General features: G+C 48.9%; 1 protein-coding gene across 1 annotated transcript; it reads right to left on the reverse strand.

Moving 5' to 3' along the window:
* Positions 1-2,157: 2,157 nt before the first annotated feature.
* On the reverse strand, positions 2,158-7,536 carry DMRT2 (doublesex and mab-3 related transcription factor 2). The gene is made up of 3 exons (XM_065879596.1): positions 7,003-7,536; positions 5,308-5,410; positions 2,158-3,215 (listed from the first exon to the last, which is right to left on the reverse strand). The coding sequence occupies exons 1-3, from the start codon at positions 7,534-7,536 to the stop codon at positions 2,158-2,160; spliced, it is 1,695 nt and encodes a 564-aa protein (XP_065735668.1).
* Positions 7,537-15,583: the final 8,047 nt, after the last annotated feature.

The raw sequence follows: 15,583 nt of genomic DNA on the forward strand, positions 1-15,583 counted from the left end.
AGGTTTGAAATTCCAAGAAGAACTCATCATTACAGAAGAACTAATGCATGGTATAATACATTCGCCAGGGAGAGTACTGACCCGCATAAATGTTCAAGAACAATAAAATTTTGGTCACTGGTAATGTGAGAAAAACCACTTAATACCCACAGCCAACTGGATTCACTTAATGAGATTAAAATGATATACAGAGAGGACAGAAAAGATATCCCCAAACGTCCACTGAACACAAAAGGGTAAGACATTTGACTAATGTATGTATTCCAAATACTAAAATAGAGTAAGAAAGAGAAAAATCCATGTTTGGATTGAGAAGGCCTTCTCAATGGGATTTTTTAATGTGGGTTTACTCTCATGTGCTCTCCCCTGATACCTTTGCAGCAGTTAGTTTCAATGCCAAGTTTACACTTAACACAAAAAATAAATTCCTAGTAAGAAGATAAAAATTAATAGCTGTATAGATAAAACAAAGATGACTGGGGGTTGGGGACAGAGGGGCAACTGCAGTCTCTGACACCAGGGCTTCATGGCTGGAAAACATTTTTCCACTTAATGAGAATCTTCAACAGTTATTGGGATCTCTGCCCACTTTCATTTTCTTTTTCTCTGGCAAACATCCATTCGCTCTGGCTTTTACAATAGTAAAAATAAGTAAATCTGACTCAACAAAACCAAGTATTATTTTACAAGTACAAACTGAAAATCAATCTAAGGTTTGGCTTGGTGTTTTTGCAATTGATGCTAATTTTAAGCAACAATTCACAGGAACCCCTTGAGGCTTACATGAGCTCATCAGTAGCAAAAAAAGTCATTTTAAAAATAATTGTTAATGTTTTCCAGAGGAAGAAAGAAACTCTTTAAAACTGCCGAATGTCTTGGCACACCCCACACGGCCACCTCGTGTTCTTGTTACCCAAATGAGAGCAGAGTTGGAAGTAAAACCTCACTCCATGGCAAAATTAGAGGTGGGTGGGATATCTGGCTCGTGATTTCCTGTGTTGAAATGACCATAACATCTCAGAACTTGATTTGAGGTCCACAGGTGAGATCTTCAGGGAGGAATTTCATACCTTCATAAATGTCTTACTCTTGTTTTATCAATCACATAGAACAACAGTTAACATTTTGTTGAGCAAAACGAGGGGGTAATAATGAACTTAAAAAAGAAGCCACCCTTACGCTGTGATAAACATCTGCAGGCTTCGGCAACTGTCTGCTGAAGCAGTTTGAAGAGTAAATGTTTTTATCTCAGAAGAGAGTTACATTGATAACCTTTGACACTGGTGAAAATGTGGGACACATAAAGCTGAGACTCCCAGACCAGCTGAGAGTCGTGACTCGGCCTGCTGCTAACCGCCTGCTGTCACCAGACCCCAGGGAAGAGCAAAGTAACACAGAACTGAGAGGGGGTTCAACCATGTGCTGGGGAAGCTGCTCTGTGGCCCCCAGCAACCTGAAAATCACAGAATGAATGTTCAACCTAGAAAGGAAGCCTGAGGCCCCACTGTACACATCCCCATCAGGGAAGGAAACTGGGACTCATTCCAAGAACCCATGTCGTCGTATAAATGAGATATTAAACTTGATTGCTCTTCAATTCAACTTTGTCCAACCACATGAAATGAAGATTCTATAAACATAAAAATCTTCCCTATGTTCTCCTTACAGCTATTTTTGCCTCAGTCTTGAATACCTACATTTACATGTCCTCCAAAATGCACAACTAAGGCATTATAAGTGTTCTCCTATGGCCCCCAGCAACCATTAAGAGCACTTGAAAATACACAGAATCGTAGAAAAATAAAGAACACATTTCATGGACACTAGCTTTTTCACCTAGACAGAGAAACTATTTACTCCAGCAAATTCTGGGTCTTTTAGAAGACAGTGTCAATTTTATTGCTTTTTGAAATGCTATGTAAAGCCTGAAACTTCACAATTTGCACATCAGCAATATCCATCTTTAAGTTTAAATATATTTATGTGGTAAGGGAAAGTACATGCATTAAGAATATATAGAATTTTTTAAAATCATCATCATTTACATTAGAAATTTCTTTATACAAGCATCTCAACTTTTTTCTTTGAAAAAAAATTAGTGACTGGTAAGAATCCTCTGAGACTGCAGAAAATCCAGCTTCCCATTTAAGCAGCCTTTCACTGAGAGACATGAGTGATGGCAGACGAAGGCCTCTTAAGAATAGACTCAACAGAAAATGACAGCGGTTCATTCACTGAGAGTCTTGTTCCAACTTGTTTGGCTACGAAAAGGTCTTTTGCACATCTATCTATTGTAAATGTGTACTTCTGGTTCTCCTTGACTAAACACTCTCTGGGTTTCTTAGGGGCCTCTTCAAAGGCCTCTTTGACAGATGATGTTTTCAACTCGGGACCTGATTTGTCATTAAGAGTTTGCTGGAATAATGAGTGGAATGGATTATGTTTAAGTGGCAGAGGGTGCCTGGTGCTTTCTTTGCTGATCTTGGTTAAGACGTGCCCTTGAGCTGCCAGGGAGTCCGTGTCAACAACGGGCAAAAAATTCCGTCGGGGTGGAGAGAACGCAGACCTCTCGGGGACGGCCTGGTGACCCTGAAGGTCACTTCTTGAGATCTGGCCCTCAGGAGTGTGAGGCGGCACCAGAGAGCCTTCCAATTTCGGTGGCATTATATCATGATCTGTTCCGAGTCCATCGTGCAGTCGTACTCCCTTCAGGTCCCAGCTGGCCCCAGGCTTCAGGGCCTGAACTGACGTGGTAGCATTCAGCAGGCATTGCTGGTAGAGGAGGGTGTCACTAATGGGGCCACACTTGGGCCAAACTAAAAATCTCGAGGACAGGGGATACTGCCTGTAGGTCGTGGCCACGCTGACATTGGAAGAAATTAGTTCCATATTCCCAGACCCTGAATACTGCATGGTGAGGTCAAGGCAGGTGGGCAAAAAGTTGCAGAAGTCTTTGCTTGGTGGTTCCACTGGCGTGGGACTGTAGCCACTTTTGTAGGAGTTGTACTCAGAACCATGTACCATGCGATTGGGCAGGAATAAGGCAGCAGCTTGGGAAGCTTCCAACATCTCCCTCTCTTTATATTCTCTCTCCAGCATAATGTTCTCCAACTCTTTATCAGCAAAGGCCCGCCTTTTCCTCATCCGGTCACTTACTGGGGGAGGTAGAGGTAAACTCCCTCCCACATAAGTCTCTGATGGAATGGGGCGGTAGCCTAAAATAAGCAAGCATTGCACATGAAAGACATTAACATCTGATGAGGAAAAATCTGGGAATCCAGAAGGTAACAGAAACACTGCAAATCAGCAGGACAGTTATTTACAGTTCCACATCACTAGTATTTTTATACAGAAAGCAAAAGTATGGGTTCAATTTAGAATAGATCCCTTCACAGGGAAGGATATCCATACTGTAACTTTTTATTGTTGTTGTTTTTGTTGTGATAGGTTTGTTTACTTTGACAGGCATACTTTACTGGCTGAAATTTTAATATTCTCCCCAAGCTCCTATACATTAAGAGACAAGGCTGCTCATGTCGCTTCAATCAATGCTTTATTACTATCCATGTCACCTTTTTCAATTATTAAAAAAAGATATCTATACCTAGAGCTGATGTCACTTTTATTTTCTAAAGTTGGATCATTATGTACACATTGTTACAGTTGTAGAATAATCCAAGGAGAACTAGGAAAAAAGAGAAAGTTAAAGCAGATTAGTGAAGAGATAAAGAGGAAAGACTTCAGGAAACAGAAAAGCACAGAAAACTGAAAAGAGCTGATAACTAGTTAAACAGACTCTACAGTGAACAATTTAACCAGGCCCCTACCCCTACCTCTGACTATCAGTACAAACAAACAAAGTGGGGGGGATCCCCTGCTATACTGAAAATAACTGGTCTAAAACATTTTTCACCAGTACCAATCACGTTGGCCAGATACCAAAATGGTTGAACAAGCAATCACTAGAACCTAGATTAAGTCATTATACATTTTATAAATAGGGACAAAGTCAGAAACAAAGATTAGTATAACATAAATAGAATTCCTGGCAGCATAAAATACTTTATTTCACCATGCCCAAGCACTCACCACTATCAAATTTGTTTGAAGGATCCACTGTGATATTTGTGTTTACAGAGTGACAAACCCATCATACTCATTTGCAAATAAAATAAAATTTGAAAATTAATGTGTACACTTCTATGGTAAGTTTTTGCCAGGAAGTTATTTACTTGAATGTTCTATTCCACTTAGTCCTCTCACTTCTCAAGTTGCTTTGGCACAATTTCAATTTATCAGTGTGGTCCCTATGGTTATAAATCTGTTTACCCAGTTTGTAACCAAACTCATTCCGAATGCACGAGAAGCCATTCTAAGGTCAGAAGTATACAGCACAGGGTAAGACATGAACAAACTTTTAAACCTGTCCAGAAACAACTCAATTCAGTAGCCACATAAGAAAAGACAGAATACAAATGTCTACTTCAAAACAAACCAAAAAAAATCTGCTTTTCAACCTGACGCATAAAATGGCAGTGATTAGAGCAAATATAAACTTTCCTTTTCTCTAAACGGTGAAAGATAGTCAATGTTATTTATTATGTCAATAAATAAATTCCATACCCCAACAGAGATGCTTTTAAAAAATCAGTAATATTTTAAGAAAAATTAATGTATTCCCAGGCTTTAGAGAAAGTGAACACATGAAGACTTCACTCTATTCAAATTCAACCTCCATTTCTCTTGTGTATTCAAAACCTCTTCCAGATTCTATGATCTCGACTGTCAAAATGGTAAAATGAAGTGTGGAATAACTGCAATTTAAGTAGATAATCCAGAGAGGAAAAGAATACAATTAAAAAGAGTGGGATTAAAGGCTGGATCACCCAGACTAAAGGCCTTTATTGGTGTGGGTAGCTGTTAAACTCTTCACTTGACTCACTCTATTTAGCTCCAAATACAACTAAAGATTTCTTTTTTAAAAATTTATTTCCTTTCAGGACATCTGCTCTGGGATCATTTGGCAGTGTATCTGTACCTCCCTCACATTAGGGCAAATATCATATGCACTTCATGTTAACCCATTAACTACTAAGCAGAAAAAATTATCAGTGATAAAAACCTCAGGAGGTATGTGAGATTCATTTTCTCACATCCTGATATCCTTCCAAAAGTTTCCAATAAAAAAGCATTTCCCCCTCAGAATGCTCCTTCACATGTAAATGGAAATGCCATGTGCCTGAATAATGAGAATCACTCAAAACATGGCTTAAAAGGCTAAAGAATAATTTGCGTTGCTTTCTTTACCTTCTAAAATGCTTTTGGCCAGCAAACTGGGTGCCCTGACTTGCCTCTGATACATGGCTTTGCGCTCGAAATTATTCTGTTTCCCGGAAAGCCCCTTCTTGTCCTGTAAACACAAGAAACATAATCAATAATGCCCTGAAAAAAACGTGGGAGACAAGGGAGAGGCATCAGCAACTCTCCTCATTCTAAATGTATTTATTTTCCCATCCCATGTGAAATTAATTCTAAAGGAATTAATATCAGCACCGCTTAAGTCCAGGACAAGGAGCTAAAAGCTCTGTCCGAAGCCTCCAACTGGTGAGCATGGCCCCGGCTTTCCCTGGGACCGCGTTGCTAGAGTCGGCCCAGACTCAGCCTGCAGCGAGAAGTGGGGGCCCACCCTGGGAGGAAGTGAAATCCACAGTGGATGAGATGCTAGGAGCCTGGCCCTGAGAGAGCTGCGGCGGGCCGCTGCATCCTCGGAGCCCAGACTCGGGGCCGAAGACGCCAGGGACCTGACATTGGCCAGAGATGTGGGGCCGGTTTCTCCCCGCAGTAGGGCGGATGGGACCGGGAACAGGGGGTTGACGGAGAAAACTCAGAAGTTTTCGGGCCTGGCCAAAACTCCGGATTGCTTCACTGGGGGACTGGGACGCCTGAAGGCGAACAAAACCTTCAGAGTCCGCAGGAGACGGGCGCACGCTCTGTCACCGCCCGGTCGGTGGAATTCTGGGCCCTTCTACACCCGCGTCCCGCCCAGCAGGTCGCAGGGAGCGCGAGGGAACTCAGAGCCCTCGGTGCAACACACGCGGGTACACGGGAGGGGGCCGCGCCCCAGCCCAGGGTCGGGGCACCTCAGGCGTCCAGCGCGCTGCGCTCTCCGAGGCCCTTGGGAGGTTTCCCATGAGGGTCACTCACTGCCTGCGGCGGGCACGGTGATCCACTCCCCAGCACCTTCTCGACAAAAAGTAAAAATCAAAACTCCTCCCGCGCCCCGAGTGCGAGCAGGCCCGCGCAGCCTCCCTCCTGTGAGCGCGCTTGTGCAGGGACACAAGGAAACATTCAGTGCCAGGTTCAAGAAAAACCTCTCTCTTAAAGAAGATTCAGGCTCTCCTCACAGCCGTAGACCCGCGGTGAGAGGCGACAGAGAACCGTCAACTGGTTCTTAGGTAGTTCTCGAGGCCAGAAGTTTCTTCTAAATTCCCACGTCACTTTTGGTCTCCTCTGGAAAATGGGCAGGACACGTTCTCTCTCTCTCCTAAATGGCCCGTGACTGCGGAAGCGCCGTGAGCACTACGTGCTAAGTGGTTCTTTTTCGCGATCAGCACGGGTAATACGGCAATGGACGTCGTGCACTGCATCAACCTCTGTCCTCTTCCCCCCAACACCATCAGAGTAAACGTTAAAATATAAAAAATCGAAATAAAATACCTTTCCCATAATGTACCGAACGGGACTAACCACTTTAAAGGCCTCTCTGCCTGCTTCTTAATACAAAATCTTCTCTGCCAAGTTCCCCAACGATGGCCACGGCTTCCTCCCTCCCGACCCTGCAGGCCAGCGTTGGCAGAGGTGTCTTCACCATCCTTCTGAGAAAGTGCCAGAAGCCTCGAGTCCCCGGGCCCGGGTGTGTGCGGAGCGCGCCCCTTCGACTCCCGACCCCCACGGCGTCCCCAGACAGCCCGGCGGGGGCGAGCCGGGCCGGCAGGTACGCACCTCGGTGGCCTGCTGCCTCCGGAGCGCCACCTGGGCGGCCATGACGCGCTGCCGCTCTACCACCAGCAGACAGTTGGCGCACTGGCAGTCACGCCAGCGGCAGAAGCGCTTGTGGCCCTTGAGGCAGGACACCACACCGTGGTTGCGGCAGCGCGCGCACTTGGGCGTGCGACTGAGCTTGCGCGGCTCCGCGCCGCCGCCGCCGCCGCCCGCGTTCGCGCCGCGCTCTGGGGGCCCGGCCGGCGCCAACGAGGCCTGCGGCGCCGGAGGCGGCCTCGGCGCCAGGGTATCCTGCTGCTCCGGCCGGCCCGGCACGCCCGGGGACGCGCCCGCCTCCTCGCCATCGCCCTCGTCCTCCGCGTCGTCGTCGTCCTCGTCCTCCGCGTCGTCGTCATCCTCGCCGTCCCTGTCGGCCGGCGGCGGGCTGGGCCCGGGCGGCGTGGGCGGCGGCGCCTCGCGGCCGTCCTCCTCCAGCCCCAGGCTCTCCACGTCGATCTCCCAGTCCACTGCGGGAACCGGCTGCCGGACCGCCATGGCGCAGCACGCTTCGCCCGGGCCTACGCTGAGTCCCCTGCGCTATGGAGAGACAGGAAAAGAACCAGAGACCCACCGACCGCCGCCGTCAGGCACCGTTCCCGGGCCTTGGGCCCAGAGCTCCTGGTCTGCCCGCCTCCGACCCCTCGAGGAGCCCACTTCTCTACATGTCTTTCACATCCAGACCACACGTGCATTTCTTGAATCTTTAGGCCTGACCTTTAACCACAGCCCTCTTTGGCTTTACACACGCTTTGGGGACAAGGCCCTCGGTAAACGCACTGACCACACACAGAAGTATTGTGTCCAACTAGGCCGGCCTTGGCCACTTATCAGGTTTACCCATACCCAACTAGTATGGTCATGCTGAATATAAAAATGTCAATGGAAGAACTGTTTTCCTCCTGATCACAAGGGCCCTTCGGACCCTGCGAGGTACCACCCTACAACTCCCACACGCCTCTCATGCTCCTGCACCACTACAAGGAGCCCCTCTTGGGCTTGGAGAGGTTCTCTCATCCTCCCCCAATCCCCCCACCCCAGCACACCGCAGTTTTAGTCAACTAAAAGCCAAAATTGTTCTGCTGCCAATAGAGCCCCATAGGGACACTGGGCACGGAGCTGCAAACGCCCCCGTCCAGCATGGGCAGTGTTTCAGCCCCGCAGAGCTAAGCCACGTGGGCTCTCTTGTACATCGGACACGGTTTGCACTTTAAAGCAAGACATACAACTAAAATAGGAAAGGTGATTCACGCCCTTCGCCCTCTCTGACACCCCAGCTACATCACAGCACTCACCAAGACTCTGAGGCCCCGGCTAAGCAGCCGAGGCAAAAGATATCCAGCCTTGGGACCTTGCTCTTGGGCTGCTGGCTGTGCTTGCAAACAGAAATCGGGCTTGCCACACCCTGTCACGAAATCGGGGGTTGACAGCTGGAGGCCCGGAGCCCAGTGGATGAGGAGTAGAGGAGAAGGGGCATGGAGAAGGTGAGTCAAATCCTCAGCGACCTCGCCCCGCACATCCCGGACTCTGCAAAGTTCTGATCTGTCCTCAGCAGCCCCGGGCGCTTCACCTCGCTGAGGCTGCTTTTGTCTTCCTCTGTCCCTAGCTGGGCGGGAACGTTGGGCCGCCTTGACCAGGTTCAGGTCGCAAGCTCCCGTGGCAGGCGGGCGTACGCAGTAGCGTGCGACGCAGCGCCCCTCACAGCAGTCGCCAGCCTCCGCTCCCTTTCCTAGTATTATCCGCTCGGGCCCCCGAGCTCTGCGCCCGCTGATTGGCCGGGTGTCAGGCGGTGTGCACGCTGACTGGCTGAGGCGCTTTGGCCCGGCGCTCCCCGCCTCCTCGCGTCCGCCGGGCCCCTCCTGCCGCGCTCCGCCAGAATCCTGCCGCGCGGCCTTCGGTGCAGCCGGGAAGGCTGTCCCGAGGTTAAAACCGAAGTGTGACGGCGCCGGCGGGAGTCGCCATTTATCTCGCGGGCTAAAAAAATAGCAGAGACACACTCTTACGAATCGCGTTGTCCTCAAGAGAAAGTAACAGACGACAAGGCAGAGATCGGAAAAGCTACGTCATCAGCATCACCGGTGTATCTGGGACTCAATCATTAACCCAAAGCTAGATGCGGAAATAAGAGAAGTGCACGGCGGCATCCTACTTTCTCCTGCGAGAATAAATCAATGGTTACCTTGCACCACAGCACCGGCTTAGAGGACTTACGAACTGTAGATACTTTTGTGGCTATCGCCACTCATCTTCAAGGTGCAAAGTGGTTCCTCGTTAATTTTCACCACGCCCGTGAGACAGGCAGGTCACCAAGTCACCTACGTCACTTATATTTTTCTATATGAATTCCTATGAGTTGATTTGGGGGAGAACGGAAATACATGCCATTAAGAGATTTAAGTACAATATATTCACTCTAAGCATTTTTTAAAACGAAGCTCTTTTTTAAAGAGAACTTTTTGGTATTCATGAATGTATTTATAAGGGGGAAAGGGGGCTTCTTCATTAATCTCTTACATAAATGTTTAGTAACAGTTATGTTTCCAATATCCTGAAAGAGGAAATTAGTCTTCTAGTTCAACGCTGCATTTTATTTCTTGAACTAAATTTAAAGTTACTTAGACGCTTTTCTACTTACACCTTTAAATAATCAGTGCCTCTTAAGATCTGTTTAGGAGACAGATTAGAAAATTGAGTGCCAATGCACTGAGCACATAGTAGGCCCCCTATATATTTGTTAAACGAAGGAAATTACTGAAAGTTAGAAATTAACCAGGCTCGGAGCGGCGGGAACGAGGAAGCTTAGGAATTACTACTGTGAAATTAACGCGATGTGCCGGAGGCACAGGTATTACAAATCCTTTGGCGATGTGGAAAGTTCTTCCCTAGTTACCAGGCACTGGGATTTCCCTTTGTGCGGGTTCTTCTCGCCAGAGCCGCTTTCGATGCCCAGCGAAGGAAGTGGAGAAACAGTTCTTTATACTCCTGTTGGATGCTCAGTGGCTCTGGGCGTCTGGGAGGGTGGCTTGGGAGCTGTGTGCCCTCAAACACAGGACAAAGAATCAAGCAGACTTGTTCGTGCCTCCCGTTTGGCACCACCTAATAACACCAGTGAGTTTTACCTTTTGCGTAGTTTCTTATATTCATCAATGTGCATTTGTTCACCTATGTTAGAGCATTTGAATTCTTGAGCGCAGCAGAAGTGTGTTATTTTCCCCCGTTTTCCAACGATGAAACTGAAATTGAAAGAGGAGCCCTGGGTCACGAAATGGGAGGGCAATGGACTGGTGAGCACCCAGGTCCTAGGTCGGCCTCTGCTCTGAAGTCTCAAACTCTGACGACCCCTTCGCTCCACGCCAGAAAAACTCACAATGGGTTCGTGTTTTTTATTTTATTCCCCTGCACCTTTTTCTGATTTTGGTACCTGGCATCATGACCTCCCCTTCTGCGTCTCCCCCTGTAGCTTTTTTACCTTTGCAAACAGGCATCTCAATGCTTCTACCCCCGCGACACGCAAGAAAACTACAAACCCCCTCCACTGCCGCTGCGTGTGCAAGCTGTTGGCAGGCTGGGTTTTTATTTTATTTATTGTTTTTACGGCGGGGGGAGGGGCACGGAGGGGCGGAGGACAGGAAATCGTTAGCCCTTCACTAGTTATTTTGAATATTAAGAAACAAAATCAAGAAAGTAAGTTTGTTAAACTAGTGGTTACCCTAGGGGAGATGGAAGGGGGAGGGGCACAAAAAAGTAGGTGAGCAAATTTGGGGTCGCTAGATTGAGGGGAAGGGGAACCAGGAGGGAATGGGAGGGGAAAGAAGCTGTTTCCTAAACAGAAAATAAACAAGACGGCCAGCCCTTGAACTACTTCGAGTGATAAAAGCTGCCACATAAGGAGAAAACAAGTGGGATTTGCGTACAGTAAACTGTGCGGGCTGAAGACAGGACAGGGGATAGGAGTTGGGGGGAGGGCGGCTCCTGGAAGCCTGTGGCGAGAGCAAGGCCCTCAGAAGTCAGAGCCAGTTGTGCCTTCCCCTGCGCAGTGTCCGGCTGGACTTAGGGAAAGCAGTGCCCAGGAACTTACTGGAGGGGTGGGGCTCCCTGGCTCCAGGTGGGTGGGCCCAGGACCAATCCCTCCACTGCACACTCATCCCCCCATCAAAAATCTACACTACAGCCTCACTGCTTCCCCCAGGCTTCCCTGCCCACCTCCAGATACCCCCCCATCTCGTCCTATTCTCCTTGCACCCCATCTGCGGTACTTGCGGGCATGCAGCCGTAATCGTGATCCAGTTGAATTAACACTCCATTCCCTGGCCCTGAACGCTCCAGAAAATCACAATCCCACCAATTGCTGAGAGGTGAAATGGAGTGGGAGTCGGGTGGGGAAAGAGAGGTTTTTCTATTGGGACGAGTCTCAGGAAGCCTGAGGAACTCTAATATTAAATAAGAAATTGTCTGGATAATCTGGGGAGGGGGATTTATGACTGCACAAACTGATTAGTAAACTAAATATTCAGAGGCAATAGGAGTCAGAGAGCCTGGGCTCCAGGCTGGTTGTTGGTTGTTCCACCCACTACCTGATTTGGTTGATTAACTCCCTGGGCCTCAGTTGCCTCATCTGCAAAATGGGAAGAATGCCCTTCTTTGGCCTGTCGTGGCTGTGAAGACGGTAATAATGAGGATAGTCTTCACATCGTAAGAGCTCAGTAAACGTTTGCTTAGCCCGCTGTGGTAGCCCATGCAGCCCCAGGAGGGCCGGGCCACGGCATGCCTCCCAAGCTTGACTGAAAGGCAAGGGCGCAAAGAATCCAGCTCCTTCCTCTACGTCCCTGTCTTAAAAGGGGTCAGGCCGTGACTGAGGACCTGTTAGGTGAGGAAACAGAAGTCCTTTGGGCTTGTAAACCGACACCAAATTACGAAGTGCAATTGGGGCTTCCTGCTTGTAAATTACAAAGCAGCGGGCCGCCACTGACTCTGCCAGTCCCCCCTGGTGGGGGCGGCTTCGGGGGTTGCGCCTCTCAGAGCTGGCCGTCGCTGAGGGACCCCCTCTCTTCCCTCTCCCTTTCCCCCAATTCTCTCTCACCCCGCACCCCTTCACCTTCTCATGCAGCTCGGACACTCGCGGTCCTAAGCGCCCGCCTCCCCCACCGAGTCAAGCAAGGGAACCTGAAGGAAAAAAGCAGGAAAAGGGGGACGGGGAGTCTCCCTCTCTCCTCATTCTAAATGTGTGTGTGTGGCGGTTCTTTTCTACTCTCAAAAAAAGAGGGGGGGGGAGAAGCGTGTTTCAGATTGGCCCCCGCTCACCCATCAATTCCTTGCTACGAATCCCAGCGGGTCCGGCCGCCGCCTTCCTCTGAGTGGCCACGCCGGCTGGGATCTGACTCCAGGGCGTCTAGCTTCCCAACCTGGCCCGGCCACCTCCCACCCGATCGCTGAGGGCCGGGCCGCGGGAATGCAGCGGGGTTTCTGGGCCCAGGCTCCACGCAGGCAATCCGGCTTGGAGGCTGAGCGTCAGGGTTTCGGAGCAGGCTCACGGGGGTTAAGATGCCAGATCTGCTGCTCCTCGGCTGGGGGAGAGCGAGGAGTATCCTAAACTGCCTCGGCACCTCACTCCACAACTGCAAAATGAAGTTAACCCTACTGGAGGTGATGTGTGTAGACCCCCCTGGCACGGTGACCCGCCCAGACTGAGCACTCAGTACTTAGGAGTTGTTTGGTTTTTTGGGGGGTTTTTTGTTTTTTGTTTTTTTGTATTAGTTGTATCATTGTAACTCAAGGAACTGGCCTGCGGAGAGCCCGAGGCCGGGAAATTCGAGGCCGATTTCCTTGGACCTCGCCCGACTTCCCAGCCTCCGAGGCCCTGTGAGGCCTGCGCCGCACCGCCAGGCTGAGTGGCCTCCCTACATCAACCTGCCTCGAGCGCCCGGGGAGGTGAATGGTTTTTGGAAACACCTGGGCATGGCAGGAGTGCTTTGCTGGGGCTGGCTACGGCTCTGTTTTCTTTCCAGAAGGCAACCTCGAATCCACCGCCTCTCGCGGAAAGTTACTCTTCATGTTGTATCGTCTCACAACTTTGACCGGCTGTGGACCGGGCTAAATAAATAATCCCAGATGCGATTGCGGAGATACGATTTCCCAATCTGCTTTGCGTAATCAAATATACGACCTGTCACAAGCAATGGGGGAGTGGGGGGGGGGGGCCGGGGGGCGCGTTGGGGGATGAGGCAGCTTGCGGAAGATAACCGTTCTCCGAGAACTCTCCCTTTCCCTGCTCGGTGTGTCCAAAAAAAAAAAAAAAAAGCTTAATAAAAAAGGACAATGCGATCTGGGCTCTCATCCCTTCTCCGTGGAAGCAAGGTTTAAATCACCGGTATTTATGACAGAAAGGGACGCGCTTAGTCCACGCCTCCTTGTTTTACAAACGGAAAGGAAAATTGAGTTTACAGAAGTTCACGGCACTTGCCAGGGAGACGCATAGCTCCATAGTGACTGTGTGGGACCAAAGAGGCCAAGTAACTCCCCCCCTCCACCTCAATGTCTTCACACCATTCAAACAAAAATGTGCCCTTTGCGGCGGGATGCGGAGTCAGATGCCGGCTGTGTGAAGCAATCCTAGAACATTCAAGCATCTGCCAGCCAACCCGCCCCAACCCCCAGGCAGCTTCCATCCTCCGTGCTGGGAAATGTGGCTCAATTCACTTGGGGGTCAAGTAGCAGCTAGGAGATGAAGCAACCGCAGACCTCCTTGACTTCTTAGTACCCGGTCCAAATGGTCGTCAGGGGAGGTAGAGACTCAGGGTTGTAGCTGAGGCCTGGGTTCCATCGCAGGGGCGGTGTCCTTGCTTGTTACCACATCAGGAGGCACAAAGAGCTCCTGCTTGGGGCCTCTCTGCAGCCCCTAGGAGGCCTCATGATCACCTAACGGTGAACCCTTAACCCTGAGAACTGTCCACCCCTACTCCCATCCCATATGGGGCCTTCATGTTTCTAGGGGGCAGATTTTAACCACACTCAAATGACTTTCCATATTTTCCCAACAATCCAACTACCACGTAGAAAGGAGGAGGAAAGCAAGGTGTTTGCGGGGCAGGCACTATGGTGAAAATTTAACTTATCCATGGCAGGAGCCATTGGGCAAACCTCTTCACCTTCCTGGGCCTCAGGTTCCTTGACGAAAGTGAGCAGTAAATTTCAGTGGTTTCCAAGTTCTTTCTTAAACATTAACATCAATAAGAAATGCTAACTACCATGTGATGGTTATCATGATTCAGATAATAAGTTCGAGGCATGAAGCAAGTCCAAGAAGGACAAGAAGAGGAGGAGGGAGGAAAAAGAATTAGAAACAAACCAACTTCGGTGTTGATTTTGGTGACAGTTCTGCTCCTCCATACTTCCGTTGTTGATCCTAATCAAAATCCTAGTTAAAAATGTGATAATGAAACCCAAAAATGTCAACTAGTGAAAGATGGGGACATGGAATAGTTTCACAAAAGATGCAGGTCCCCAGAGCCCAGATCTAATGCAGACTCATTCAAGTGACTCTTAGAGGGTTCTCACATGTCATCAAGGTTCTATGATCTTGTGACTTCTAGATTAGGTCCGTATGGCCGGATTTTAAGCAAAAAAGCTACCAGACCACTCAAACAGGCCTCCCTAGCCCTGTCCTGTGTGATATGCCCCCTCTGGGGTCTGAGTTTGGGCTCCGGAGAAGGCCAAACATTTCCTTTGCTGTTAGCCCAGAAGTCTCCCTGAAATGTGTCCTTGCCAGCCAGAGGAATAACTCTCAATTTCCACCAGAAGCATCCCTATGGTCAAGCTTTACCCCAACCTAGTAGAAGATATGCACAACACAGATGCTCCACGATGTCCATCATGATGGATTGGGGGGAGGGAAGGAATGGCTAAGAAGAGAAGATCAAACCATACTGGGCTCTGTCTTTGCTTTCACCTGGATAGCAAGCGACCGTCCATATATCCAAGCGACTGAAGTGTGATCACAGGTCTGGAAGCCAATCGGCCAAAACACAGACACTTCTGTATACATAGTACTTGACCTGCCTGAGTTTTGAGATTCTCTCCCTCTATGAAATAATTAGTGAAGAAAAGTAGAAGACTCTCCAGGGATTCTGTTCTAGCCCTTGTTTTGCCAACTAAAGTAACCCTTGACCTTGGGCCAATTTACTCACCATCACTCCTTTAGGCTTCAATTGGCTACTCTGCAAAATGAAAGACGAACCAAATTACCTCTAAAGGTCTTTCCCATATTTTTAAAAATACTTTTGGGTGGAGTGAGAAAATGAAAAAGGCTTGTGTGAAGGTTTCTCCATGGAGGTGTGTGGGAAGGAGAGAAGAGGGGACAGGGAAAGAAGAAAGCCCAGCTTGAGGGCGCACCCCTTATAACAAAGTGCTACATAAACTTTAAGAGCCATGAGGAAATATTCTCTTTGAAAACGCTGACCCCAGCCAGCAGGAGGGTGTTCTAAGGGAGAAAAGATGAGGAGTTCGAAGGGGGCAGGCAAAGGGGAGATGTCACTTGGTTCAAACTGAT

The sequence above is a fragment of the Phocoena phocoena genome, chromosome 6, assembly GCF_963924675.1.
Source record: "Phocoena phocoena chromosome 6, mPhoPho1.1, whole genome shotgun sequence".
NCBI lineage: Eukaryota > Metazoa > Chordata > Mammalia > Artiodactyla > Phocoenidae > Phocoena > Phocoena phocoena.

Coding starts and splice junctions, on each gene's coding strand:
- DMRT2 (XM_065879596.1), bottom strand. CDS start 7,536: ATGGCGGTCCGGCAGCCGGTTCCCGCAGTGGACTGGGAGATCGACGTG. Junction 5,411..7,002: donor GGAGGCAGCAGGCCACCGAG/GTGCGTACCTGC, acceptor TTGTGTTTACAG/GACAAGAAGGGGCTTTCCGG. Junction 3,216..5,307: donor GGCCAAAAGCATTTTAGAAG/GTAAAGAAAGCA, acceptor TGCTTATTTTAG/GCTACCGCCCCATTCCATCA.